The sequence below is a fragment of the Mobula birostris genome, chromosome 2 (assembly GCF_030028105.1).
Source record: "Mobula birostris isolate sMobBir1 chromosome 2, sMobBir1.hap1, whole genome shotgun sequence".
Taxonomy (NCBI): domain Eukaryota; kingdom Metazoa; phylum Chordata; class Chondrichthyes; order Myliobatiformes; family Myliobatidae; genus Mobula; species Mobula birostris.
The window spans coordinates 214,132,903-214,160,190 of record NC_092371.1 but is presented as its reverse complement, the minus strand read 5'-3'; the positions used below and the strand labels follow the sequence as shown (position 1 = coordinate 214,160,190).

The following is a 27,288-nucleotide window of genomic DNA, read 5'->3' as shown; positions in this document are numbered from 1 at the left end:
AATTTATCAGGCCATGCTCAGCGCGACGAACCAATCTCCCTGCCGCAGCAGCCGGAATGCAATTTGATACATACGAAAGCAATCTGGCAAATCCATCAACCTGCGCCACGTGGGGACCTGCCCCTGGGTTGCTAAGAGACGGCAGGAGCGGGATTGAGCTCGCCGAGGACGGCAGGATGATCGACGTCAGTACTTCTCCAGCGAGACCAATGGGAATTGAGGCGTCGGCATCAGTAGCCAATCACAGTGCAGTCGGGCGCCCGGTTCTCCGGTATAAAAGATGAGCGTGAAGGCGGCTGATGCAATCTAAATGGTAACGCGTGCGGTGGGCGGATGGTAAGTGATTAGTCCAGGTAAGATGAAACCTCGTCCCCGGCCAGTGGGATGGGCAAGGATAACATACATTATAAACAACTCTCTCCCTATCAGGTCTCCATGCCTACGATGGGTCGGAAAAATAAACGAGTGTAAAGACAGAAGCGGAAATCCGAAATAAGCCTGTTGGTGGCTGGCAGATCGGGCAGCATTTGTCGGGAAGGGAGATAACGTTTTGGGCTTGATCAGCTAGCTCCGGGAGCTGCGCTGGCTGTTCGGCGAGTTAAAGTGTGCCGGGCTCTCACGGGGGATGACATAGCAGATCGCTACAGCGCAGTGTGGGATTGAGCGGGGCCCCGGCCCGGGCCGGTGTGTAATGGACCCTTCACGCTACTTGCGACGGTGCTCGGCTCAGGTTCTGCCGGGGCTCATCCGTAATCGTGTTGTGTCCTTGATACCGTGTTGGGCGCACGCGTTTGCCCCCGGGGTTCCCGTCATCTCGCCCTGTTTAAGTCGCCGGCTGTTTTCAAAATCCACTGTTTGGGAAATGAACTGGATGGGCATTGTCGGGATGTAGATAGGTTGAGGTAGGGGACCTTACCAGTAACTTCATGCGTTAAACAACTTCCATCCCAAGTAAACGCGGGGTGTAGACTTAAAGATCAAGTGAAAGACACGAATGTGTGTGACGCAGAAATATGTGCGTGCAGTTTGGCCATAATGTCAGCCAACTGCCAAGTCAACCTTTCCCTGCCCCCATCCATTCTCGTTGTAGAACAACGCGGAAAAAAAGACAGAAAATATCCAGCAGGGCAGCAGCGTCTGCGAGGAAGCAAACGGCAAAAGTTTTATAACGATAAACAACCTGATGAAAAGTCAACTATCTTAAAATCAGTTTTTCTTTACAGAAGTGACGTCAAACCTATTTTCCCCTCATGTCTTGGGTTATATTTCTAGATCTGCAAGCTTGCGGTTTTCATTTCAATTAGTGCAACTTTGCTTAGGTATGCATACAAACTGGCCCTTGCGGTGAAGCTTTTTTTTTGGAAGAGCAATAAATTGTGAGAATGACAAATACTAGTATGGGAGGCTTCATTCTGTGGAATGATACCTACCCTTCAGGGCCATTATTACTGATACTTTTAAAAGCTTCTAAAATCACTGTTTCTTGGGTCTGACTGACTACATTGTGCTATTGAAAGACTCTTTTAACATAGAAACATAGAAAACCTACAGCGCAATACAGGCCCTTTGGCCTACAATGCTGTGCCGAACATGTCCTTACCTGAGGAATTACCTAGGCTTACCCATAGCCCTCTATTTTTCTGAGCTCCACGTACTTGTCCAGGAATCTCTTAAAACACCCTATCGTATCTGCCTCCACTACCGTCACCAACAGCCCATTCCATGCACTCACCACTCTGTGTATAAAAAAAACTTAGCCCTGACATCTCCTCTGTACCCACTTTCAAGCACCTTAAAACTATGCCCTCTCGTGCCAGCCTTCTCAGCCCTGGGAAAAAGCCTCTGACTATCCACAGGATCAGTGCCTCTCATCATCTTATACACCTCTCATCCTCTGTTGCTCCAAGGGAAGAAAGCTGAGTTCACTCAACCTATTCTCATAAGGCATGCTCCCCAATCCAGGCAACATCCTTGTAAATCTCCTCTGCACCCTTTCTGTGGTTTCCACATCACAGAAACTGCTTTACCTCTAAGTCCAGAAGTGCTAGCAGAAGTGAGCTGTGAAAGCAACTACAGAGGAAAGGTGTTCCAAATGGAAATTTGGTGAAAGTGGAAATGTAGAGGGAGAATAGTTGAATTTCAAGTCATGCAGAATTATGTAAAAACAGAAATGCTGAAATCATTCAACATGCTTTCTGATCGGTTTGTGTTCCCTCCTCTTACCCTTCCTTTGGTCCACAAGCAGCTCTTTGATCTTGCTGATGTTGAGTGCGAGGTTGTTGTTTCAACACCACTCAACTAACTGGTATATCACTACTGTATGCCCTTTCATCATCATCTGAAATTTCAACAGCAATGGTTGTATCATCAGCAAATTTATAGATTGCATTTGAACTAAGCCTAATCACCCAGTCATGGGTGTAGAGGAAGTTGAGTAATGTGCTAAGCATGCATCCCTGAGGTGCACCAGTGTTAATTGTCAGTGAGGTGAAGATGTTATTTACAATCTGCATAGATTGTGTACTGAAAGAAATTTAGAATAGATTCCTGACCAGGATGATATTTCCAATGACTTTGCTTTGTTTACTGTGGTTAAGTCATTAACAGGTGTAGGCAAACTGTTGCCAATTATTTCTAGTTTGATCTGACTGTATTTTGGCTGAAAAAGTATTGGAAAAATCAATATGGTTGTGGGGGTGGGTTCAGTAAAGATTCCAATTTGACATATTGGTAGCTCGGGTTGGCTATTTGAAAGTTTGGTTAATCACCGAGCTTGCAAAATGTTTGCACACTTTGCCGAGCTCGGCGATCAACCCAACTTCCAAAGGATGCAGTTTTTATAATGTGTGCATGACATAGTTTGATCAGCTTATTTTGGCTTTGCGCCACGAAATAATTCACTACAACTGGAATCATATTACATTAGGAATAATTGGATGACCATTCAAAAAGTCAGGAAGGAGAGTGTAAGCTTGCAGTGATGTAGTCTTATCAGTTGGCAGTAAAGTGAGGTAAATACTGTTTATCTGTAACAAATTATTCACTGATGTTTTCACCTTGAATATCCTTGTATCATTGTTGCAATATTTTTCCAATCCATTAAATGTTTTCATAATCTTGATTGACAGTTTGTATGCACCATTTATAGCTTACTGATATTTTGTAGTTGAATCAAATGGACAGTTATGTATGCCTTTGCCAGAGATTTTAGTTTTAATGCCCAATTACACAGCCATATGGGAATAAAATTGTGTTATTACAGCGGAGATGAGCAGGCAAAGGAAAACACACTGCCTAGATTGTTCTGACTGAGAGTACAATTTCAATTTAAAAGCATAGTCCAAAATCAGATTATTCAAGAAACTCAGTAATTAGAATGTGGAATATAATAAGTAGTTGAGGTAATAGATGTTTACTGCAGGGGAACCAGGTAGGTATTTGTTGTGGAAAGGCTTGGAAGGGTATAATAATGGATGAAGAGGAGTGGGTTCCCATGGAACAGAAACAAACAAAAATCAATGCATTAGAATACCTGGCTTTGTGTTTGCAAATTCAAATAGGAGTGTGCTACTGAAGATTATTTTAAAATTTAATGAGCATATTTGGAATAAATGTCTAGTTACTCAAATAAACTTGCCATTATTTCTTGTTTAGGTGTGAATTATGCCACTCTTTAGGAACTTGACCAAGATAGCCCAACGGGCACTACTGAGCAATGGTTGCAGTTGCCAGATTTCTGCTGTGACTGTCAGGCCAATGAGCTGGAGTCCCAGACAAGTAAATGCAGATGCTAGCTTTCACTCCGTGTCTTTTGCTGAATCAGATCACCCCCGTGTTCTTATCACTGGTATGTATCTTCAGTCTTTTTGTAGCATTTGAAATATTTGTGTAAAATGTCTCCATGTACAATTAGCCACTTCAATTTACTTGTTGACATGACCTCCCAGGAAACTCCCAAAGCGCTTTTAAATTAATACAACAAAACAAATTTAAAACTGTACAAATTTAGTCCCATTTTCTAACTTTTTTTTTCTCCCTAAAGACCTTTAACTTTCATGGTAGTCAGCACCATCTGACAACTGTATCAAGGTTGTTCAGGTATGAATGATAGTTATGAATACCATTAGGATATTTGACTTTAATATTTCACATAGCTACATACTTGATGTGCCAGCTCCTTGTGGGCATTTATGGTATGAGTCACTGAGTAAGTGAGGCCAAAGTTCAAAAGTATTTTGAACATGTCCCAGTGACACTTTAGCGCAGTGGCAGACCCAGAACAGAAATGGCTAAAGTAGTGTCAATGAGCTATTAACTGTATAGTTTTAATCAGGAATCTACTGCTGTCTTCATTCTAAGTCTGTAAAATCATGGCCACAATAAGAGATCAATATCATGGTTAACGCACTGGCATGTAGAATACTGCTACCAATACGAAAGCAAAAGATGAGAGTGGTTACATGAAGGTCAATATCATCTTAAATGGCAGGACAGACTTGAGAGAACTGGTTGTTCTCCTGCTAACTTCCTGTGTTCTTGTGCTTGTATGTTTCACATTTAAAATGCAAACATTCATAAAGTGCAAAACAAATTGTGTACAAGGCACCATTTTAGATTAGATTATGAGGACACGCAGTCCTCTTTTATTGTCATTTAGTAATGCATGCATTAAGAAATGATACAATTTGTTCCTCCAGAATGATATCACAGAAACACAAGACAAACCTTGGGCTAAAAATACTGACAAAAACCACATAATTGTAACATATAGTTACAACAGTGCAAGCAATACCGTAATTTGATAGAAGAGCAGACCATGGGCACGGTAAAAAAAATCTCAAAGTCTCTCAAAAGTCCCATCATCTCATGCAGACGGTTGAAGGAAGAAAACTCTTCCTGTCATGAGCTTCCAGCGTCGCAAACTTGCCGATGCAGCATCCTGGAAGCACCCAAACACAGTCCGACTCCGAGTCCGTCCGAAAACTTTGAGTCTCCGACACCGAGCACCTAGCACCATCTCTGCCGAGTGCTTCGACCCCGGCCCTGGCAGCAGGCAATAGGCAAAGCTGAGGATTTGGGGCCTTCCCCCTCCGGAGATTCACAATCGCACAGTAGCAGCGGCAGCGAAGCAGGCATTTCAGAAGTTTCTCCAGATGTTCCTCCGTGCTTCTCATGGCTGTCTCCATCAAATCAGGATTGTGCACGGCACCCTACTTCACAAATACGATATCAATTCGGAGCGGCTGCGTGCGCTGCGTCGCGCCCCTATCTTCTCCTCCCCTCCCCATGATGCTTCCCTTGCATTAGATTACTATTACAGAGGGGTTAAGCATGTGCTTTTAGTAAAAAAAGAACAATCTGATGTGTGGTTTACCAATTTAAAAGAGATTGTATAAAAGTTAGTTTGCTTTCACTGCTCTTAAGCAAAGCAGTAGATTTCCAGAGCAATTTTCGAGCCTTTTCTGACCAACAGGTGTGACTACATGTACTGTTTACAAAGTTGACTTGTGTACAAAAGACTCAGTTGGCATTATGTAATGTTTGCGGCATGACTAAGTTATTATCCCATAATGTTCATATAATTCTTCTGTATTTGACAAATTAGTTGTTCTGTTGCCCAGCAACCTGTAAAATGTTCACAGCCAAATTATTTGATATTGTGTGGTTGCTTTGTTGCACTATTGGGCAAATAAAATACTTGTGTTATGAACAATTTAACTAATGATATTTCAATAGTGTGTTAGCTCATATTTATGGATGTTGTTCTATCAAGACATTGAATGTTTTATGTACTCACATTTTTTTCCACGTGTGGGGAGGGGGAAAAAGATGCCCAGCAAAAACTTGCTAGGAGTTTCTTTATTATTTGTATGCGGTAATCAGGACCAAGCTGGATTTGTGGCATTTGCCTTTCACTTTTGAAAACAGTTCAATATTTCAGTTTGATCCTCATAATATATTTTGCTTTTCAGGTGGGTTAGGCCAGCTTGGCGTGGGGCTTGCTAAATTGCTCAGGTATGTAACTGTAACATTACATTTGAATGATAAAGGGCTAAATTATGTATGTGTAACAAATAATTAAATGTCAAAACTGATGTGAGTTGCTCACTTGCAAATTAATGAAGAAATTGACAAAAACAGTTTAAAACCACTGAAGTTTTATGTATAAGTAAAGTGTTGATAGATATTTAAGTATCACTTGTTTGTTGAATACGCGTTTAGCTTGTAAATACATATTTTACTCAACCAAGTATGATCTTCAGGTAGAAAAAAACATTTTAGCTCAGATAATTTTTGAGTGGGTGGCAGGAGGGATCTTTGTATTAACTAAGCTTGGGTCTCTTTTGCAACTTTGGTCAAAAAAGTTTCCGAATTCCTTTCACAGGAAACACTTTGGTAAAAACAATGTAATACTATCTGACATCAGAAAACCACCAGATAATGTGTTTCACAGCGGTAAGCACTTAAAATCATTTAAAAATTGTTTATCTTTCAGCAGGAGAAAAATAATGTAAATATTTAGGAATCTTTGTCTTCCTTGTTTAGGGCCATTTATATATTCTGATATTTTGGACTACAAGAACCTACGTGAAATTGTTGTCAATAATCGTATTACATGGCTGATTCACTACAGTGCCTTGCTAAGTGCTGTTGGGGAAGCAAATGTACCTCTGGCACGCAGTGTCAATATTACAGGTGAGAAATGTGTGACATTTGTTGTTTGTGCAAAGCTTCCATGAGTTTACAACTATTTTTACTTGCCTAATGAGATTCAGTGTAACCAAACCCATAATTATGGACACATTTCCCTTTCTAATCCTGGGTTTTGCTTAAACATAACAATAATACTTCATTAATTGTGATGTTCAGATTTCTTAGAAATACCTTTATTTTGCAGGTTTACACAATGTCTTGGATATTGCAGCTGAACATAATCTTCGCCTGTTTGTTCCCAGTACAATTGGTGCATTTGGGCCAACTACGCCAAGAAATCCAACTCCTGATCTCTGTATACAGCGACCTAAGACTATCTATGGGGTCTCTAAGGTTCATGCAGAATTAATGGGTGAGGTATGTGGCCTTTCAAGATTGAATTTTAATTTTTGAAAATAATGCTGTTTTTGCCTCTTTTTAGAAAAAAAATCCTGCTAATAGAATGCAAAATGGTTTATTTATTGTACTTGAATCTACCTGGTTTGTTAATTGCTGACTGCATCATAAAAGACATTCTTCAACCGTATTCTAATTGTGACCAGAGCAAAAACAATCCTTGATTGATTGACCTTCTAGTATATCTTCCTCCATTGTCCTCTTTGATCTTTACCTTGAAAGTATTGTTGCATGAGGCTGTTCGCCAGAATGATGGTCACAGCTGTACATATACTGTAACTTTATCTGTGGTTTGATTTTTTTTTTACTTGATTGAAGAGGCTGGGTTTCTGCATGAAACAAAGGGCTGAGAGGGATCTAATGAGGGTGTGTAAAATTAATAAGGATCTGGAGGTAGATGGAGAGAAACTGTTTCTAGTAGTGGAAAGTCAAGAACAAGAGGAAAACAAGTTTATGACACAGGAGCAGAACTGGGCCATTCAGCCAGTCGAGTCTGCTCCACCATTCCAACGTGGCAGATGTATTTTTCCTCTCGGCTCCATTCTCCAGCCTTCTGGTATCTTTTGACACCCTTATAAAGGAAATTGGCTAATAGTTTCAAAACTAATATGAATTAAACTTCTTTGTGCAGAGCAGGTAATAAGGTAAGAGGTTCATTACTTTTTTTCCAAAACGACAGTGGATAACTACTTGAGGAAAAAATTACAGGCTTTGGGGAAAAGAGCAATGGGATTAGCCAGATTTCTTTTGTTATAGTTTCAGTGGGCCAAGTGGCCTCTCACCATGCTATAATCATGTTGGTTTGTTGACCCCCAGCAGTTGTTAGTTTTGACTATTGTGATTAAGTTTAGTTAGCTGCTCATGGATTCTGAATTATGATTTTACTTGCTGTTCCTTGTAATTTAAAATGTCTTGGCCAAAAACTGTATTTGTGAGGAAGCTCTATTTATGGAAGTGCATTAGTTTTGAGATAGTAATTATGGAGAAGGAGAGGACTGATCCTTGAGTTGAGATTCTAAATTAGAGAAAGGCAAATTTTGATGGCATCAGGAAAGATCTGTCATGTGTGGTTTAAAATAGGTTGTTTTCAGGCAAAGGGATGCTTGGTAAATGTGAGGAGGATGCTGGTTAAGAAGGAGGCAGTTAGGATCAAATCAGGCACTTGAGTTTAAGAAATGCAGGAGAACACGAGGGAAATCAGAAGAACTAAAGGAGCACATGAGGCATGTATAAGCAAACTGAAAGGCAATACAGTTTGTGTTTGAAATCATGGGCTAATTTATTAAAAACTGGTGCAACCTGGGCATGAATTTGGTACAGCTTTTACAGTTGACAAGATTACCAGTAAAACTACATTTTGATAACAGAATAGTGGCTACAGGAAGTAACACACTAGGTCCTGATTAGAGAATAAAATGATTATCCATAATCTAACAGCAAATCCAGTTTTCTATCACAACAGGTGCATGCCATAACATAATTAGTGAAGTTCCTGAAACTTGGCTGTTGCTGCTGCATTCCATGTCTCTATTTCTATTCTTCCTTGGTTGTTCCCTGTTATCACATTAGCACAATCCACATCCCTATTTACTAGGTATTAGCCCTCATTTTTATTTCCCCGATAACAAGATAGTTCCAGCAGAGAAAGTGACTCTTAAAAGCTTCTACAGGTATATTAACAGAAAAAACATAACAAGGGATGGATTATTCCTCTTGAAGATCGGGGTGCTTATATAGGAGTGAAGGTGGAGGAGATGTTAAATGGATTTTTTTTTTTACATCTATATATACTTAGTAGCCATACAGTGTCTTTAGCATGAGGCAAAGGGTTTATGAGTTTATGGGCTGTATCCTGATTACAGAAAAGAGGAGATGCTTGCTGCCTTGCCAAAATAGGATAGATAAATCTGCAGGGCCTGATAAAGTGTCCCCTTGAGCTTGTGGGAGGCGACTGTATGAGGTGCTGAAGCTTTACAAGGCATTGGTCAGACCACGTTTTGAATATTGTAAGCAGCTTTTGGCCCCTTGTGTAAGAAAGAATGTGCTGTCATTGGAGAGGGTCCAGAGGAGGTTCACAAGAATGAGCCCATGAATTAAAGGGTTAATGTATGAGAATGTGTGTGATGGCTCTGAGCCAGTTCTTACTAGGGATTAGAAGCATAAGAAATTCCTCCAAAAGTCAATGAGTTTAGAAGCTGAAAGAAATTATTGCTGACTCCACCTAACTTGGCAGTCACCTATTAACCAAATTGAAATTAAGTAGATGCTACAAGTCCATCGCCACCAGGACTACACGTAATCTCTGAAGTTTCTTTCCTGTAGCTATTCAGCTTCTCAAGAAAACTTGGGTGTCCCTAAATGTCCTGCCACAACATCTGCTTCCTGCTCTCCTCCTGGTGATAATTGTTTAGTCTGTTCATATGTTCACATTTATTTAAGTTTGATCATTGATGTTTCCACATGACCATTCTGTTGATTGTTTATGGCTGATTGCACTGTTGTCTTGTAAACTGTTGGTTGCTATTGTATTGTCTGTTATGGTATTGTCCCATGTTTTATGCTTGGCATTGAACCACAGTCAATTCTGGTATGTTTCAAATACTGGCAATTAAGTGATTCTGAATGAGAGGGAATGTCTTTAAAAACTATTGAATATTGAAAGACTCAGAATGAAATTGGAGAGGATGCTCCCAATAGTGGGAGAGTCTAGGACCAGAGGACACATTCTCCGAACAGACTACAAAGTATTTCTGTAGCCAAGGGTACTGAATCTGTGGAATTCATTGCCATAGACAGCTGTGGAGGCTATGTCATTGAGAGGTTGATAGGTTCTTGATTAGTAAAGGCATCAAAGGATATGGGGCATGAAAATGGGGTTGAGAGAGATGATAAATCAGCCATGATCGAATGGTGGAACAGACTCAATGGGCTGAATGGTCTAATTCTGCTCCTATGTCTTATGGAATGTTAATCTTCAAAAAAGCTTTGAGGACACCCTCAAATTAACAAGTTACCTAACAAGATTTAGAAATAAATTAGCAATGGTGCACAGGAAGGGGAATTATTTAGAGCAGTTTTCTGACACTTGCAATTAATAAATTAGTCAATGCAAACTGTGTGGAAGAAAATTGGAGGGGTTGCAAGAACTTGTAATTGGAGGGGTTGATTGGTTTACTTCATAGAGTGTAGAAAGAGAACTGTTATACAGAAAATGTGAAAAAATGTTTTTTAAAAGAAGTAACTTGGTTATGTTGGTTAGATAGGAATTCTTAAAGTTTGTTTTGCATTGCTTAGAAGGAGGGATTTGATAGTTTAGTATTTATACACAGTACACTTGAGTACCACACAATCTTGAGGTAACCAGCTTGTCTGTGGATTACGGAAGGTATAGCAGAATAACCTCTACCCCTGTTTCATCCTGTAACTTTGTTTATCTGTTCAATCTCTCAAATCTGAAATATCCTTCATATTTTTCATCTAACATTTAACTTTCTCACATTTACTAATAACTGAAAACATTTGCAAATTGTCACAAGGTATAAGCTTTTTTTTTTTTACAGTGTTTGGAAGATAAACTTAATAAGTTTCCTAGATTCCAGAGACTATAGCAACAGAAACTGGAATAGTCAAGTGCAACCACAGCAGCTTTGGTCAAATTTTGGACAATGTTTCTCACCCTCTGTATGCCACGTTGGCTGAACGGAGGAGAACTTTTAGTAATAGACTAAGATATCTGCACTGCTCCAAAGAGCGCTATATGAGATCATTCTTGCCCTCAGCCATTAGGCTCTATAATGAGTCTACCTGTAGCCAGGGAAGTGATGATCCCCTCCTGTTAGACTGTAGTAACTTGTGTTTTTTTTCTTTCTACTTCCCTTCTAATATTTATATGCTATTGTGACACTGTAATTCCTTTGGGATCAATAAAGTATCTATCTAAATGTCAGAGCTTATTTAATGTTTTTTTTTGTATTTGACCATATAGTGATTTATGTAATGTCTTGTGTATTTGCTCATTAGTACTACCACCATAAGTATGGCCTGGACTTCCGATGTCTGAGGTACCCTGGCATAATTTCGGCAGACACCCAGCCCGGTGGGGGCACAACAGGTTTGTTAATTATGTTGCTTACACATCGGTGTATATTGTGGAATGCCAATGCTCAAATTGTGCGCCATGATGTTACAATGGGCAAAAATAAGATGAAATTTGATAATACTGTCCACATACGCTATGTGACTTGTTAATTGGTTCCAATATTTTGTCCTTCTTCCAATTTTCAGCATCTGCAGCAATATGCCGTTGAATGGTAGAGCAGACTCGATGGGCCAAATGGCTTAATTCTGCTCTTACGACTTGTGGTCTTACTCCTGATTGTTTGACTTTAAGAAAATAGAATGTCATTGTTGAGTCAAGTCACTTAATTGTCGGAAACCCAGCCTCTGACTTGTTCTCTGAACCACGGTGTTTATGTGGATTGTTAAGCTGGAACCCCGTCAATTGTAACATCAAGAAAGCCAATATTGGACTATGTCGGTAATCATGCCTTTAAGTTTCAGAGGAAGGTGATCTTGCAGTACGCTGCTTCAGTTTTCAAAGAGCTCCAAATGAAATTGAACAAACTGCAATCTTCAGTGACTAACTCCATATCTGAAGGTTGTTTGCAACTCTTGCAGCGGGGGCTAACTCCATTGTCACCCCAGCTACTGCTGAGTTTGCTCTTGATTTCCAGACTCCTTGATATCACCCTTCGTTACATTACATCCTGATATCACTCCATTTGAATTCTGCTCTTTACTCAATATTTGTTCAAGTCTGGAGTTGGGTGATCCTGGCAAAAGCCAAATTGAGCATTGGTATGCAGACTATTGTCTGTGCCACTTGATAGTGTTGTTTGTTAATTGTTTTGCTAATGATTGTAAATAGAAGAGCTGTAATTAATTAGATTGGAGTAGTACTAACTTTTGTAGACATGGATATATTCTGGCAATTTTCCATGTGTTTTGAGTGGGTGCCAACAATATAACTATGCTTTTACAGCTTAGCTAGAGGTATAGCTGGTTCTGTAAGTTTTCAGCATCACAACCAGGATGTTGCTTGGCCCAAAAGACTTTATATTGTTTTCATTTGTTGTGAAGAGCAAATTGAATTAGCTGACTAGTTATATGGTGAGGACTTTGGGACAAAACTGAGATATATTGTCCACTACACTTCTGGCAAACTGCTGCAAATGTTTTTGGTCTTTAGCAATCACTTGGTAGACTATACTATTTGATGATGTCCTGACGAAGGGTCTCAGCCTGAAACGTCAACTGTACCTCTTCCTATAGATGTTGCCTGGCTTGCTGTGTTCCACCAGCATTTTGTGTGTGCCATTTGATGATGGATATGTTCCTAAAGTTGTTCTATTGATCTGTTATAATTGTCCATCACTGGTAATGTTTGTTCTTGATACATGCATGTTAACCATATAACAATTACAGCACAGAAACAGGCCATCTTGGCCTTTCTAGTCCGTGCCGAACTCTTACTCTCACCTAGTCCCACCGACCTGCACTCAGCCCATAACACTCCATTCCTTTCCTGTCCATATATCTATCCAATTTAACTTTAAACAACAATATCGAACCTGCCTCTTCCACTTCTGCTGGAAGCTCGTTCCACACAGCTACCACTCTCTGAGTAAAGAAGTTCCCCCTCATGTTAACCCCTAAACTTTTGCCCTTTAACTCTCAACTCATGTCCTCTTGTTTGAATCTCCCCCACTCTCAATGGAAAAAGCCTATCCATGTCAACTCTATCAATTCCCCTCATGATTTTAAACACCTCTATCAAGTACCCCCTCAACCTTCTACGCTCCAAGGAATAAAGACCTAACTTGTTCAGCCTTTTTCTCTGTAACTTAGGAGATGAAACCCAGGCAACATTTTAGTAAATCTCTTCTGTACTCTCTCAATTTTATTGACATCTTTCCTATAATTCGGTGATCAGAACTGTACACAGTACTTCCAATTTGGCCTTACCAATACCCTATACAATTTCAACATTACATCCCAACTCCTATACTCAATGCTCTGATTAATAAAGGCCAGCAAACCAAAAGCTTTCTTCACCACCCTATCCACATGAGATTCCACCTTCAGGGAACTATGCACCATTATTCCTAGATCCCTCTGTTCTAAAGCATTCTTCAGTGCCCTACCATTTACCATGTATGTCCTATTTTGATTAGTCCTACCAAAATGTAGCACCTCACATTTTTCAGCATTAAACTCCATCTGCCATCTTTCAGCCGCCCACTCTTCTAACTGTCCTAAATCTCTCTGCAAGCTTTGAAAACCTACCTCATTATCCACAACACCACCTACCTTAGTATCATCTACATACTTACTAATCCAATTTGCCACCCCATCATCCAGATCATTAATATATATGACAAACAACATAGGACCCAGTACAGATCCCTGAGGCACACCGCTACACACCGTCCTCCAATCTGACACACAGTTATCCACCACTACTCTGGCGTCTCCCATCCAGACACTGTTCAATCCATTTTACTACTTCGATATTAATGCCTAACGATTGAACCTTCCTAACTAACCTTCCGTGTGGAACCTTGTCAAAGGCCTTTCTGAAGTCCATACAGACAACATCCACCGCTTTACCCTCGTCAATGTTCTTAGTAACCTCATCAAAAAATTCAATAAGATTTGTCAAACATGACCTTCCATGCACAAATCCATGTTGACTGTTCCTAATCAGACCCTGTCTATCCAGATAATTATATCTCTAAGAATACTTTCCATCAACTTACCCACCACTGACGTCAAACTCACAGGCCGATAATTGCCAGGTTTACTCTTAGAACCCTTTTTAAACAATAGAACCACATGAGCAATATGCCAATCCTCCGGCGCCATCCCCGTTTCTAATGACATTTGAAATATTTCTGTCAGAGCCCCTGCTATTTCCACACTAACTTCCCTCCAGGTCCTAGGGAATATCTTGTCCGGACCCGGGGACTTATCCACTTTTATATTCCTTAAAAATGCCAGTACTTCCTCTTCTTTAATTATCATACTTTCCATAACTATCCTTGTTTCCTTTACCTTACACAATTCAATATCCTTCTCCTTAGTGAATACCGAAGAAAAGAAATAGTTCAAGATCTCCCCCATCTCTTTTGGTTCCATACATAGCTGTCCACTCTGATTCTCTAAGGGACCAATTTTATCCCTTACTATCCTTTTGCTATTTATATAACTGTGGAAACCCTTTTGATTTATTTTCACCTTACTTGTCAAAGCAACCTCATATCTCCTTTTAGCTTTTCTAATTTCTTTCTGAAGATTCTTTTTACTTTTATGTTCCTCAAGTACTTCACTAACTCCAAGCTGCCTAAATTTATTGAAGATCCCTCTCTTTTTCTGAACCAAGTTTCCAATATCCCTTGAAAACCATGACTCTCTCAAACTTTTAACCTTTCCTTTCAACCTAACAGGAACATAAAGATTCTGAACCCTCAAAATTTCACCTTTAAATGACCTCCATTTCTCTATTACATCCTTCCCATAAAACAAATTGTCCCAATCCACTCCTTCTAAATCCTTTTGCATCTCCCCAAAGTTGGCCTTTCTCCAATCAAAAATCTCAATCCTAGGTCCAGTCCTATCCTTCTCCATAATTACACTGAAACTGATGGTATTGTGATCACTTGACCCAAAGTGCTCCCCAACATATACCTCCGTCACCTGCCCTGTCTCATTCCCTAACAGAAGATCCAACACTGCCCCTTCTCTATGTATTGCTCCAAAAAACTACCTTGCACACTTTTGACTATTGTGTTGGGGGCAACCTTATAAAGCAAAATATGAATATAAGGTCCAGGAGTGATCAGGGATAGCTTCTTCTCCTCGGCTACTTGATTTCTAAATGAACATTGAATACTAACATGTTTTAATTATTTCTGTTTTTGCATTACTATTTTTAATTTAATGTATACTTATTCTATTTATTATGCATTTCATTGCACTGCTGCTGCTAAGTTAACAAATTTCATGACATATGCCAGTGATATTAAATCTGATTCTGGTAGTGGCAAGGTTAGACAGCTTTTATATGATTATGTGGATTGTGGAGTTACTTGACTATGTATCAGTCTTTCTTTGCAGTTTTTAGGTACATCTGGTATGTTTTCCACACTGCTTATAAACTGGAATCTGTTGAGTGAATATTACTATTATACTTTACATGTTTACTGTATCATGAACAATGGTTTCCATTTCCTTTGCATTATTCCAGGGTTCCAAGAATTTCTCCTTGGTCTTTTATCCACATTTTGCTTTATAAGATTGTCCACAACACAATAGTCAACATGCGTGTATCAAGAACAAACATTACCATTTCTACAGCCTAAATGATTAGATGTATTTCAGTTCAACATTATAGAGAAAATAGATGTTTTCAGCCACCTAACAGACCTGGCTGTAAGCTGAAACAAATGATGTATTTTCGTCCCATGAGGAGCTGTTAATTCTGATAATACTGCCTGATGAATTAACTGAATTAGTCCTGACAAAGGGTCTCGGCCCAAAACGTCGACTGTACCTCTTCCTAGAGATGCTTCCTGGCCTACTGCGTTCACCAGCAACTTTGTGTGTTGCTTGAATTTCCAGCATCTGCAGAATTCCTCGTGGCTGAATTAACTTGCCTATTGTTTGAGCAATATACATGCTATTGTTGTCGCTTTTTTAAAAAAAGTTTGAAGCTAACCAGTTTTCTAATTGTCCTCAACTTTTAGATGACTGTGTGTTTAGGTTTGCAGTCTCCTGACACACTTCATAGTTTATTTCTGGATCTGTAGGCCTTTCCTTTTCTCAAAAGCTCCTTGTATCTGACTACAAGCAGCTGTGCAAACACTGCGTCATTTAGTGATAAGGCACAGACCAACTTGTTTTGCTTTCTGGGACCTCTACTGCTCTTCTCTCCAAAATTTACATTGCTGCTGCTGCTTGGTATACAGTGGGATTGAGGATGGTTTAACTTCATTGTCATTGGAAGCCATCAGTGAATTAATTGAATGAGAGCCCTTGGTTCACTGATAAGAAAGTCCATGGTTGGAGATTAGGCTTTGCTGTGTCTACTTGGCTCACGAATATGTAGATATCAGCATAAACATGCTGGTGCACTCTGCTCTGTCCTTTCCCACACCCTGTACCTCACAGCTCCATTTAATTTTAATGGCAATGAACAGCTTCCTCAAAAATATTAGTAAGGAAAGGTTGATCAAATTGAGAAGCTGTTAATACAAATCAAATAGGGTTTTGGTCTATCTTTTGCCAAACTTTGAATGGTGATGATGGTACAGGTGATGGGCCCTGTATAGAAGATAAAAGGATAGGAACCAACCAGTGGTTGTGGTGTTTATATGCAAGTGTCCAAACATTGCTTTTGAAGCAAGTTGTTTCAAGTGCTAGTACACTGTTAACAAGGACCTAAATGTTATTTAGTACTGGTCAGATTCTTTGCCACTTGAAATTTGATTAATATGAATGTGGAGTGTCATTAAGTTTTAATTGATGGACTTGGAAATTTGAGATTGAAATTTTAAACAAGCACTTTTTCTGATGTAATTTCCCCCTCCCCCTCTCCCCCACCCCTATTCAATCTATCTTCCTTCCCATGAGTCTGAAGCAACATTAATGTGCACATTTTAACAGGCCAATAATAGATTGAGAGTAGAGAGAATTTTTAAATAACCTTGGAAAGGGACTAGAGAGTCAGAAAAAAATTAGAGATCCTGATGACTACCGTCCCTGTGTCCAGGATTTGAATCAGACAGAGATCACTTGACTACTACACCAGTCCTTCCATACCAAGGTGTCATGTGCAGTCAGAATTTGATGAGCAACTCTTTGAAATAAATGAGGCTGTATATTCTTGCATCCCAGATACTGGTAAACCCTTGACTAGGCAGCAGAAAGCGGCATTAGTTGTCTATTACTGTACCAAACAAAGCAGTTTAGGAAAAGTTCCCTTCAATAAAAACTCTTCAGAAATCCATTTTTAAAACAAAACTGGGTAAATTCCTCCATCTCAACTTTCAGCAAGACAGAAACACAGGATCTGTTTAATATACAGATATTACTTATTTTTCCAATAAACTAGGTATATATTGCTGCCCTAAACTGCCCACTTTTGTTAAGTTGGTGTTAGGCATTATTTCCTTTAGCAATTGAAAGAGATTTGAACCAGTAGTTTGTGACGTCATGTTCTATCTGAGTACAAAAGTTCGACTTGCTCCAATGCAATACTGTATGTTTCATTGCTGGAGGATCAAGGCCTTGTCCATTTTTTAAGGTGAATGTAAGAGATACATAAACAGGGGTTACTTCTACACTGTTTCTCCTGCTATCTCTTGGCTGATAATTAGACCTGCACTTACAGTAGTCATTATTAATTTGAAGGAACTTGGACATGCATTCTGCAGCATTTCCAATAAAATGGTGACCATGCTCAAGTAGGAGGAGCTGCAAAGCCCTTTGTGAATGTGCCTTGCTTTCCCTCCTTTCAGTTCATCTTGCAGTTTTTAAAAAAAAAAAAATCATCAACCCTCATTTTTCGACTATGCTTAGTCAATCTTAAGTGGTTTCTGGCCTGGTTTATTTGTCCTGATTCATAAAGCTGCTTGGGTCCTTGCAATGCAAGTGCTGAGTAGTGTATAAGATTGTCAATCACTATCAATGTGTAATTATTGTCATCATTAATTTGATAGTTTATTTCAATAAAAATTGCAGCTATTCTTTAGTAAAATGCTGCAAAACTGCATGGAACCCAGAATTTTTATTGGGGTTTCCAGAAAAATTATAGGAATAATATGGAGTTCAGTGCTCAAATAATTGCACACAGCTAAGGTTGCAGCAGACATAATATGAAATAGATACACAAAACCTACCTACAAGTGACCATATGGCCATTAGCTATTTTTGAACATGGAACACATTGCAAATCTAAAATTGCTACATAATTTCCGGTTCACTAGGTTTCCCAAGAAGGCACAGTATGTTTTGGTTATTTTAGGGATTTATTATAAAAGCATTTTTGTAGAAACTTCACTTGTAGTGCTTCATGTTATTTTGTATAATTTTACTGTCATCAATTTTTGTCCTTTTCTTTGTACCATTTTACTTTCCTGTGGTTCCTGAAAAGGTTATACAACATGTGAAACTGAACCTTTACTCATTCTAAATGAACCACCACCTTTCTCTTACACTTTTGCCTCTTAATTCCACCTTTTCATTAGTTGGATGCTTGTTGTTCTCCAAAGTGCTCAATAGTCATTCCATAGTAACCTTAACTGTAAGTAGTATTAAACTATTCCAATATGTTAAACCAGATTAGTGAGGCAGATGTAAGATAGGAACATAGGGTTTAGTTGAGGAAGTTTTGGAAGGACTTGGCTTGCCAGCAATCAAAAAAAAAAGGAAACCAAGCTCCTCTTCCCCAATTGCACATATTACAGAACCCAAATGTACCTCTGGCCCACAGAAGTCAATATGGTGTTTGAAGATTGCATTTGGGACTTTTCTGATTTGTATTTCTGAGAAACAGTTTGGTGCATTGTGTACTTAATATACTAAAAATTACCGGGTGGCTATTGCAGTGTAAATGAACACCAAGAAAAAGTGAAACAAAATCACTAGATTTTTAGGAACTTTTCAGAAAAGGTTTTGAGGCTTGTTTTTTAGAGGCAGGTGTTTTCAAAGTGCTGTAATTTGGAGAGGAAACTATTACTATTTTCATTAATTTTGGTTTCTATTCTGCTGAAATTGGAGTTGCAATTTCAACTTGGCAAACTATTCTAAAGAGCATCACCACTTTTTCTTGCAAAGGCTTTCTGCATTTTTCTTTATTTTGTATATTTGAGTGAGATGTGAATGCATTTTTTTACTTGAGAAGTTGTAAATGTCAAATTCTTAATGTTTAATTTTTGTACATCCCATGTTGGCTTCATAGATGATGGTAGGTGAAGTCTGTGACCTGTTAAATATGTTAACAATTTGGAATGCTGGATTACACAAAAATTGGTGTATAGTTTGGTGAATAAAATGGCTTTAGATATTAAATCAGTTGTTAAGATGGCAGGGCATTTTTAGATGGAATTTAACTTTATATAATGTTGGGATGATTGAGGCAAGGTATGCCCAATAAATGGTGGGTCTCTGTTAGTGAGAAGCAAAGTCCTTGATGTATAATGCCAAGGATCTGGGAAGGTGGCAGCACAGGCAGATAATCCGGTGAAAAAGGCGTAAGGGATTCTTGTGTTAATTATCTGGGGCATTGAATATAAGACCAGGGAATTATAGTACAACTTTATAAAAATATTAAGTCTCAGTTTGGAGTACTGTGTGCAGTTCTGGTCACAAGGACATGATTGCAGTGGAGGGAGTACAGAGGATATTCACCAAGATGTTGCCTGACTTGGAGCCCTTTCATTCAGGGTAGCAGATTTGTTTTCCTTGATGGGAGAGGCTGAGGGAACCCAATAGAGATATATAAAATAAGGGATTTGTATACTGTGAATATTTGGGAAGGGTTTTTAGAGTGAATATGAATAATAGTTTTAGGGTGGTTATTTTCCATAATATTTTGTCTGAGAAGGGTACAGAGGCAGGTATTTACACTAAACTTGGTCCATAGCATTCTATACTTTAACAATTCAGGTGCTCCTAAAGTATAGAATGCTATGGACCAAGTTCTGAAAATGGGATTAAAGTAGATGGGTACTTTATCATTAGCATAGGCATGATAGACTACCTGTTATGTGTTGTATGCCTTTAATTCAAGATTAGAGCTATTTTGAAATGTACTTGGATTTGCGTTCAGAAAAAATTAAGCAGCTTGAGTACTACGGGTAGAGTATTTTACAAAATCAGATCCATACAATAAGAGATGAGTGTACATGTTTTGCCGTTTAACTGAAGAAAGGGAGCTAACTTTGCCCAATCACTATATATTTATTTTATTTTTTAGACTATGCTGTTCAGATTTTCCACGATGGTATAAAAACAGGAAAATTTGAATGCTACCTAAGGCCTGACACAAAGCTCCCCATGATGTATATTGATGACTGTCTGCGTGCAACACTGGAAATCTTGGAAGCGCCAGCAGAGCAGCTCAGAATGAGAACCTATAATATCAATGCCATGAGTTTTACTCCTGAAGAGCTGGTAGCTGAAGTCCAAAAGCATCTGACTGACCTGAAGGTTACTTACAAAGTTGATAATGTACGCCAGGAAATTGGTAAGTCTATGGACAGAACCATCATCGCACAGCCTGTCAAATAACTGGATTGCTTAAACTTGACAATTTGGTGTGATTAACTCTTGCCCATTTTGAGAGTGCCATGCCCCTTAATAAAACAGCACTTTTAGCCTCACCAAAACTCTCAGTATAATATCTGGGCCAATATTTATCATGGATCAGTGTCTTGCAATAAATTGGTTGTCCCTCACCCACAGCTGATTCAAGCAAATTAGGAAACTAAAGAGAAAATTCTGAAGGATCATAATCTTCAAGGGAAACCAATGTACCAACTTGCTTTTAGTTTGCTCTGAAGTCTGAGTATGTAAAGTACAAATATATAAAAGTTCAGGAAATTCGTGGCTTTAAGAGTTTTGTACTTCGGACAGTAGTTTCAGTCCTGTGCTTCAAAAATAGTTTCTATAATGTTTGTCACTTAACAGATTAATCTTGTTGCATTGGCAAGATGTGAATGTTCTAATCTTCTTGTAAGATTTGTAATAGTATCAAGGATATTAAAATGTTAAAAACTATTTCTCCTCTTAGCTGATAGCTGGCCAATGGAATTCGATGACCACAATGCTCGGCAAGACTGGGGCTGGAAGCATGAATATGATCTTCCTGAGCTGGTGTTTACTATGCTGAATTTCAGCACAACTTACAAACAGCTGAGGCAAGCAAATTAGGAAATGAAGAGTGAAAATTCTGAAGGACCAGAATCTTCAAGGGGATCCAATGTACATAGAACTTTCTGCAGGAGTTACTTTGTAAAACTTTAATCATTTTGTATAAATATTTCTTTATCTGTACTTGAACTGACCTGACAGCTATGATTTGATGTATATCTTGTGGATAGAAAATTCATTTAATAATTGGTGTTGATAATCTGACTTGACTGGTTCAAAATACATCAACATTGCTGAAGTGTTTAGTCTACAGATAATGCTTTTACCAAAAGTGTCAGCATTTAGGTCAATATCTTTTTACTTCAAGTTTTATTTCTAAAATTATTTTCATTTTATGCTGGAATATGGAGGGAGGAGGTAGTGATGGGGTAAGGTAAAGTGAAGGTGCAGTCAATCTTCAAAAAAAAAACTTCGTCACAAAATCCATGTTTGCGACTTGATCTTGAGCCATTGATTTTTTTTAATACTATTGAATGAGCTGAGTTCATGGTTACTTTGGTTGCAGTTTCTTTATTTAATTCTGTTGAAGATGTTATTAGAAAATGTACACCATTACAAAAAATTTAGTTTCCAATATTAAAGATGAATATGGGTATACATAATTCTATCAAATACTAATAACATTTGTAGAATTTTTGAACTCTGGCCATTGCTTAGAGTAACAGTGTTTCGCACTACAGTGATCATCAGTGTAAAAATACAGCAGGTAATGCACATACTTCTGAATATTTTTGGTGTTGAGGTTGTAATATTCTTGTCATTGCATTTCATAACCAACTGTTTTTGCAGTGGCTGCTGAGATGCTTTGGCATGAATTTGTTTGAATTTAGCCAGTGTTTTTCCTTATTCTAAAGTAGTGATAGAGGAGCATGAGGAAGTGAAGGCTGGATCCTCTTACTGGATTCCATTTCCAATGGCAAAGAATCCATAGTTAACTTTATTGAAAAATTATGTTTGGTTTTTATTTTGCAAGAAATTAATAAATAACACGTATTAAATTTCATGAAGTTTAAGGATTTACTGTATTTGCTGATTTATGACAATTCTGCTTCATAAACATAGAAAATGTGGATTTTTTAAAAAAAATCTATGCATTTAAATTTGCATTCACAAAACCTGCAATGTTAATTTCTCTTGCTGTTCTCATATCTGTTAAATTAAAACAGAAATATTCAGAAAATAGGATTGTATTATACAGCCCTAAATAAGGGAAATTCATTAATATGCAAAAAACTGCTACTCTGGTTTCAGATTAGCATCCATTATCATTATTATACCTTGAAGAGTGCAGTACTCAAAGGCATGATGATAATGGATTGGTTGGTGCTGGGATCTTTGCTGTTCATGATATAATTAATCATTTTATTCTTTGTTTACATTAAGTTGATATTTGTCATGCATACATCAGAATATCAAAACATCAGTAAAATGTGTTTGTGTCAAAACAAATGAACAACAATTGTGCTGGGGGCAAGTGTAACTACATTTCCTGCACCAACATACCATGCCATAATGCAGGAGGCTACAGGTCAGTAAATTCATGGATTACATGAACATTTGTGGTAGTGTGGATAAGGATGGCACATTCAAGATTGTAAGTAATATGTTACCTTTACTGTTCATATCAAAATCTTACTAAACATATGATGTACTTCAAAGTTGTGTTTATTGTCATTCACACAAGTACCCATGTATGTACAGATGCAACAAAGAACTGCCAAGCTGCAGCATCACATGCATTTCACAAGAAAGAAAAACACAACTTGGCATTTGCCAGACCAATTAGAATAAACCAGGTTCAATATAACCTTTTTAAGGAGGTCCGTGCTTCCACTCTGTTGTGGGTTATGAGGTGGCTGATCAGGCATGAGAGGGTTGGAAGTTATCAAGTGAAAGAGGTCAATAACAAACACGAGAAAATCTGTAGACGCTGGAAATCCAAGCAACACACACAAAGTGCTGGAGGATGCAGCACTTCACGCAACCCCTATGGTAAAGAGTACAGTCAATCTTTTGGGCAAAACCCTTCAGCCAGGACTGGAGAAAAAATGATGATTAGATTTAAAAGGGAGGGGAGGGAGAAACACAAGGTGATAATTGAAACCAGGAAGGGGAGGGATGAAGTAAAGAGCTGGAAAGTTGATTGGTGAAAAAGATACAGGGCTAGAGAAGGGGGAATCTAATAAGAGAGGACAGGCTGCAGAAGAAAGAAGAGGGAGGCGAAGGGCCATCAAGGAGATAAGGTGACAGAAGGAAAAGGAGGCGGGGGGGGCATTACCAGAAGTTTTAGGAAATCAATGTTCATGCCATCAGGTTAGAGGCTACTCAGATAGAATATAAGGTGTTGTTCCTCCAACCTGAGTGTGGCCTCATCATGACAGTAGAGGAGGCCATGGATAGACATATTGGAATGGGAAGTGGAATTAGAATGGGTGGCCACTGGGAGAGTCTGCTTTTTTGGCGGAAAGACCATAGGTGCTTGGCGAGGCGGTCTCCCAATCTACATTGGGTCTCACCGATATGCAGGAGGCCACACCAGGAGCACCAGACTTAGTAAATGACCCTAATAGACTCACAGGTGAATTGGAGCCTCACCTGGAAGGACTGTTTGGGGTCCTGAATGGTAAGCGAGGCAGGAGGTATAGCGGCAGATGTAGCACTTGTTCCACATGCAAGGGTATGTGCCAGGAGGGAGATCAGTTGGGAGGAATGAATGGACAAGGGAGTCACGTAGGAAACAATCCCCGTGGAAAGCAGAAAGTGGGAGGGAAGGAAAGATGTGTTTGGTGGTGGGATCCCATTGGAGATGACAAAGTGCAGAGAATTATGTACTGGACGCAGAAGCTGGTCAGGTGGTACGTGAAGACAAGAGGACCTATCCTTGGTAGGGTGGCAGGAGGATGGGGTGAGAGCAGACATGTGAAATGGAAGAGATGCAGTTGAAGGCAGCATTGATGGTGGAGGAAGGGAAGCCGCTTCCTTAGAAGAATGACAACACCTCCTTTGTTCTGGAATGAAAAGCCTCATCCTGAGAGCAGATGCGGCAGAGACTGAGGAATTGAGAGGAGGGGATAGTGTTTTTACAAGTAACAGGATGGGAAGAGGTATAGTCCAGGTAGTTGTGAGAGTCCATGAATTTATAATAGACATCGGTAGATAAGCTGTCTCCCAAAGATAGAGACAGAAAGATCGAGAAAGGTGGAGGAGGTATCAGAAATGGACCAGGTAAATTTGAGGGCAGGGTGGAAGTTGCAAGCAAGGTGGATGAAGATGGTGAGTTCTGCATGGGTGCAGGAAGTAGCACCAATACAGTCATTAATGTAGCATAGGAAATGTAGGGGATGGTCACCAGTGTAGGGTTGGAACACCGTTCCACATAGCTGACAAAAAGGCAGGCATAGCTGGGACCCATGTAAGTGCCCATGTTTGAAGGAAGTGGGAGGAGCCAAAGGAGAAATTATTAAAAGTGAGGACATTTTGCTAGATGGAGGAGAGTGGTGGTGGAGGGGAACTGGGGGGTCTGGTGTCCAGAAAGAAACAGAGAGCTTTGAGGCCTTCCTGGTGGGGATGGAAGTGAATAGAAACTTGACATCCATAACAGAAATAAGACGATGGGAGCCAGGGAATTTGAATTCATTGTAAAGATCAGAGAATATTAAGTATCATGGATGTAGGTAGGAAGGGACTGAACTAGGGGGGATAAAACAGAGTTTAGGTTTGCAGATATGAGTTCAGTGGGGCAGGAACAAGTTGAAGCAAGGTGTCAAGCTGGACAAAAAGAATTGTGGATCTTGGGCAGGAGGTAGAAATAGGAGATGCGGGGTGCGGGAACTATGAGGTTGGTGGCAGTGCATAGGAGATCCCCAGAGCTAATAAGGTCAGTGATGGTGAGGGGGACAATGGACTGGTGCTCCCTAGTGGGGTCCTGTTTGAGCAGTAAGAGGAGGTGTCTGAGAGTTGTCACTGACCCTCAGCAAGGTAGAGGTCAGTATGCCAGACTACTACAGCACCCCCCACCCCCATTACCTGCGGTTTTGATGGTGAGGTTAGGATCAGTGCGGAGGGAGTGGAGAGCAGAATGGTCAGAAGGAGTGAGATTGGAATTGGAGAGAGGAGTGTTGAAGTCGAGACAGTTGATGTCCTGTCGGCAGTTGGCAATGAAAACTTCCAGAGCTGGAAGAAGACCAAGGTGGGGTGGCCAGGAAGAGGAGGGGGGCTGAAGATGAGAGAAGGGGTCATTGATGTGGAGTACAGAGTCCTTGCCAAAGTAGGCTCAGAGATGCAGGTGGCAGAAGAAAAGCTCAGCACTATGGCAGGTGCATAACTCACTAAGGTGTAGGTGGAGGTGGGACAAAGGTGAGGCCCTTACTGAGGACAGAAAATTCTGCCTCAGAGAGGGAAAGGTCAGAGGGAATGGTGAAGACCTGGCATGGATAAGAGCAAAGAGGTTAATATATCACTTGCCTTCTTTGTTGTTTCATCTGCATACTTACTTTGTGTTCCATGCAGAAGAACATCTAGATCCCTCTCCATAATTTGCAGTCTCTTTCCATTTTAGGTAATAATCTACTTTCTGAATCTTCCGATCAAAGTGCATTGTCCTCACACTTTTCTTGTCAATGGAATATGTTCTGTTGCCTTCAAATGGAGTGTGTCAATGATGTTTCTCCTTCATGAATGGGTGATAAGCAGCAAGGTACTTAAAATGTTTCAACTCAAGCCGGGGAGATATAGATGTGTAAAATTCAATTGGCATTACACATACCACACTTCTGAGTCTGCTGCAGTGCAGTTGCGGCTCAAACAAGACTGGTTACTGGTTTTTTGAAGAACCCTAATGTCTCTCACATATATTTCCTCATTGAGATTTAAGTCAGATAATTACTCCAGAAGTAACAAACAATCTGTTGGAGGAACACTGTGTTGAGCACCATCTGTGGGAGGAAAGGAATTGCTGATGTTCTGGGTTGAAATCTCACATTAAGACTCCAGTAGATTATTTGTGTCCGATAGGGCAAATGGATCAGCCATGATGTAATGGTGGAGCAGACTCTATGGGCCAAATGGCCTAATTCTGCTCTTATATCTAATGGTCTTATAAGGAGCCCAAAACTGCTCATAATACTCTAAATGTGATCTGATGAATAACTTATATAGCCTCAGCATTATACCCTTGCTTTTACATTCTAGTCCTCTAGAAATGAATGCTAGCATTGCATTTGCCTTCCCTACTACCCTCAGAGAATCCTGCACTTGAACTCCCAGGTCCCTTTGCATCTCTGATTTCTGAATTTGCTACCAGTTTAGAAAATAATTTACACCTTTATTCTTTCTATTGAAGTGCATGTCCATACATTTCTCTACACTATACTCCATCTGCCACTTCTTTACCCACTCTCCTAATCTGACCAAGCTCTTCTGAAGACTACCTCAACACTGCCTGCTCCTCCACCTATCTTTGTACCATCTGCAAACTTGGTCACAAAGTCATCAATTCCATAATCTAGATCATTAATATACAACATGAAAAGAAGTGGTCTCAAAGCTGACCCCTCTGGAACAACACTAGTCATTGGCAGTCAACCAGAAAAGGCCCCCTTTATTCCCCCTCATCGTCTCTTCTGTCCATGCTGGTATCTTCACTGTAATACTTTGTTTAGCTCTTACTTTGTTTAGCTGCCTCACATGTGGCACCTTGTCAAAGGCCTTCTGAAAATCCATTAAACAATATCCACTGACTCTCCTTTGTCTATCCCGCCTGTTGTTTCCTCAGAGAATTCCAACAGCTATGTCAGGCAAGATTTCCCCTTATGGAAACCAAGTGACTTTGGCCTATTTTATCATGTGCCTCCAAGTACCCTGAAACCTCATCCATAATAATGGATTCTAACATCTTGCTAATCACTAAAGTCGAGCTAACTGGCCTATAATTTCCTGTCTTTTTCCTCCCTCTCTTCTTAAAAGAGTGGAGTGTCATTTGCAATTTTCCAGTCCTCCAGAACCTTTCTTGAATCTTGTAATTTTTGAAAGATCATTACTAATGCCTCCACAATCTCTTCAGCTACCTCTTTCAGAATCCTGGGGTGTAGTCTATCTGGTTTAGGTGACTTACCTACCTTCAGACCTTTCAGCTTCCCAAGCACTTCTTAGTAATAGTGACTGAAGAAGGTGCTTGGGAAGCTGGAT

At 39.6% G+C, this 27,288-nt stretch overlaps 1 protein-coding gene across 2 annotated transcripts; it reads left to right on the top strand.

The window, feature by feature from the left end:
- Nucleotides 1-22,105, top strand: tdh (L-threonine dehydrogenase). Of its 2 annotated transcripts, none has more exons than XM_072251428.1 (9): nt 1-336; nt 3,655-3,847; nt 5,973-6,015; nt 6,386-6,456; nt 6,547-6,696; nt 6,899-7,071; nt 11,131-11,221; nt 20,147-20,416; nt 20,963-22,105. In XM_072251428.1, the coding sequence occupies exons 2-9, from the start codon at nt 3,664-3,666 to the stop codon at nt 21,100-21,102; spliced, it is 1,122 nt and encodes a 373-aa protein (XP_072107529.1). In that variant the 5' UTR covers nt 1-336; nt 3,655-3,663; the 3' UTR covers nt 21,103-22,105. The 2 variants fall into 2 exon arrangements, with proteins under 2 accessions (XP_072107529.1, XP_072107530.1); XM_072251429.1 differs by having other exon boundaries at nt 1-353.
- Nucleotides 22,106-27,288: the final 5,183 nt, after the last annotated feature.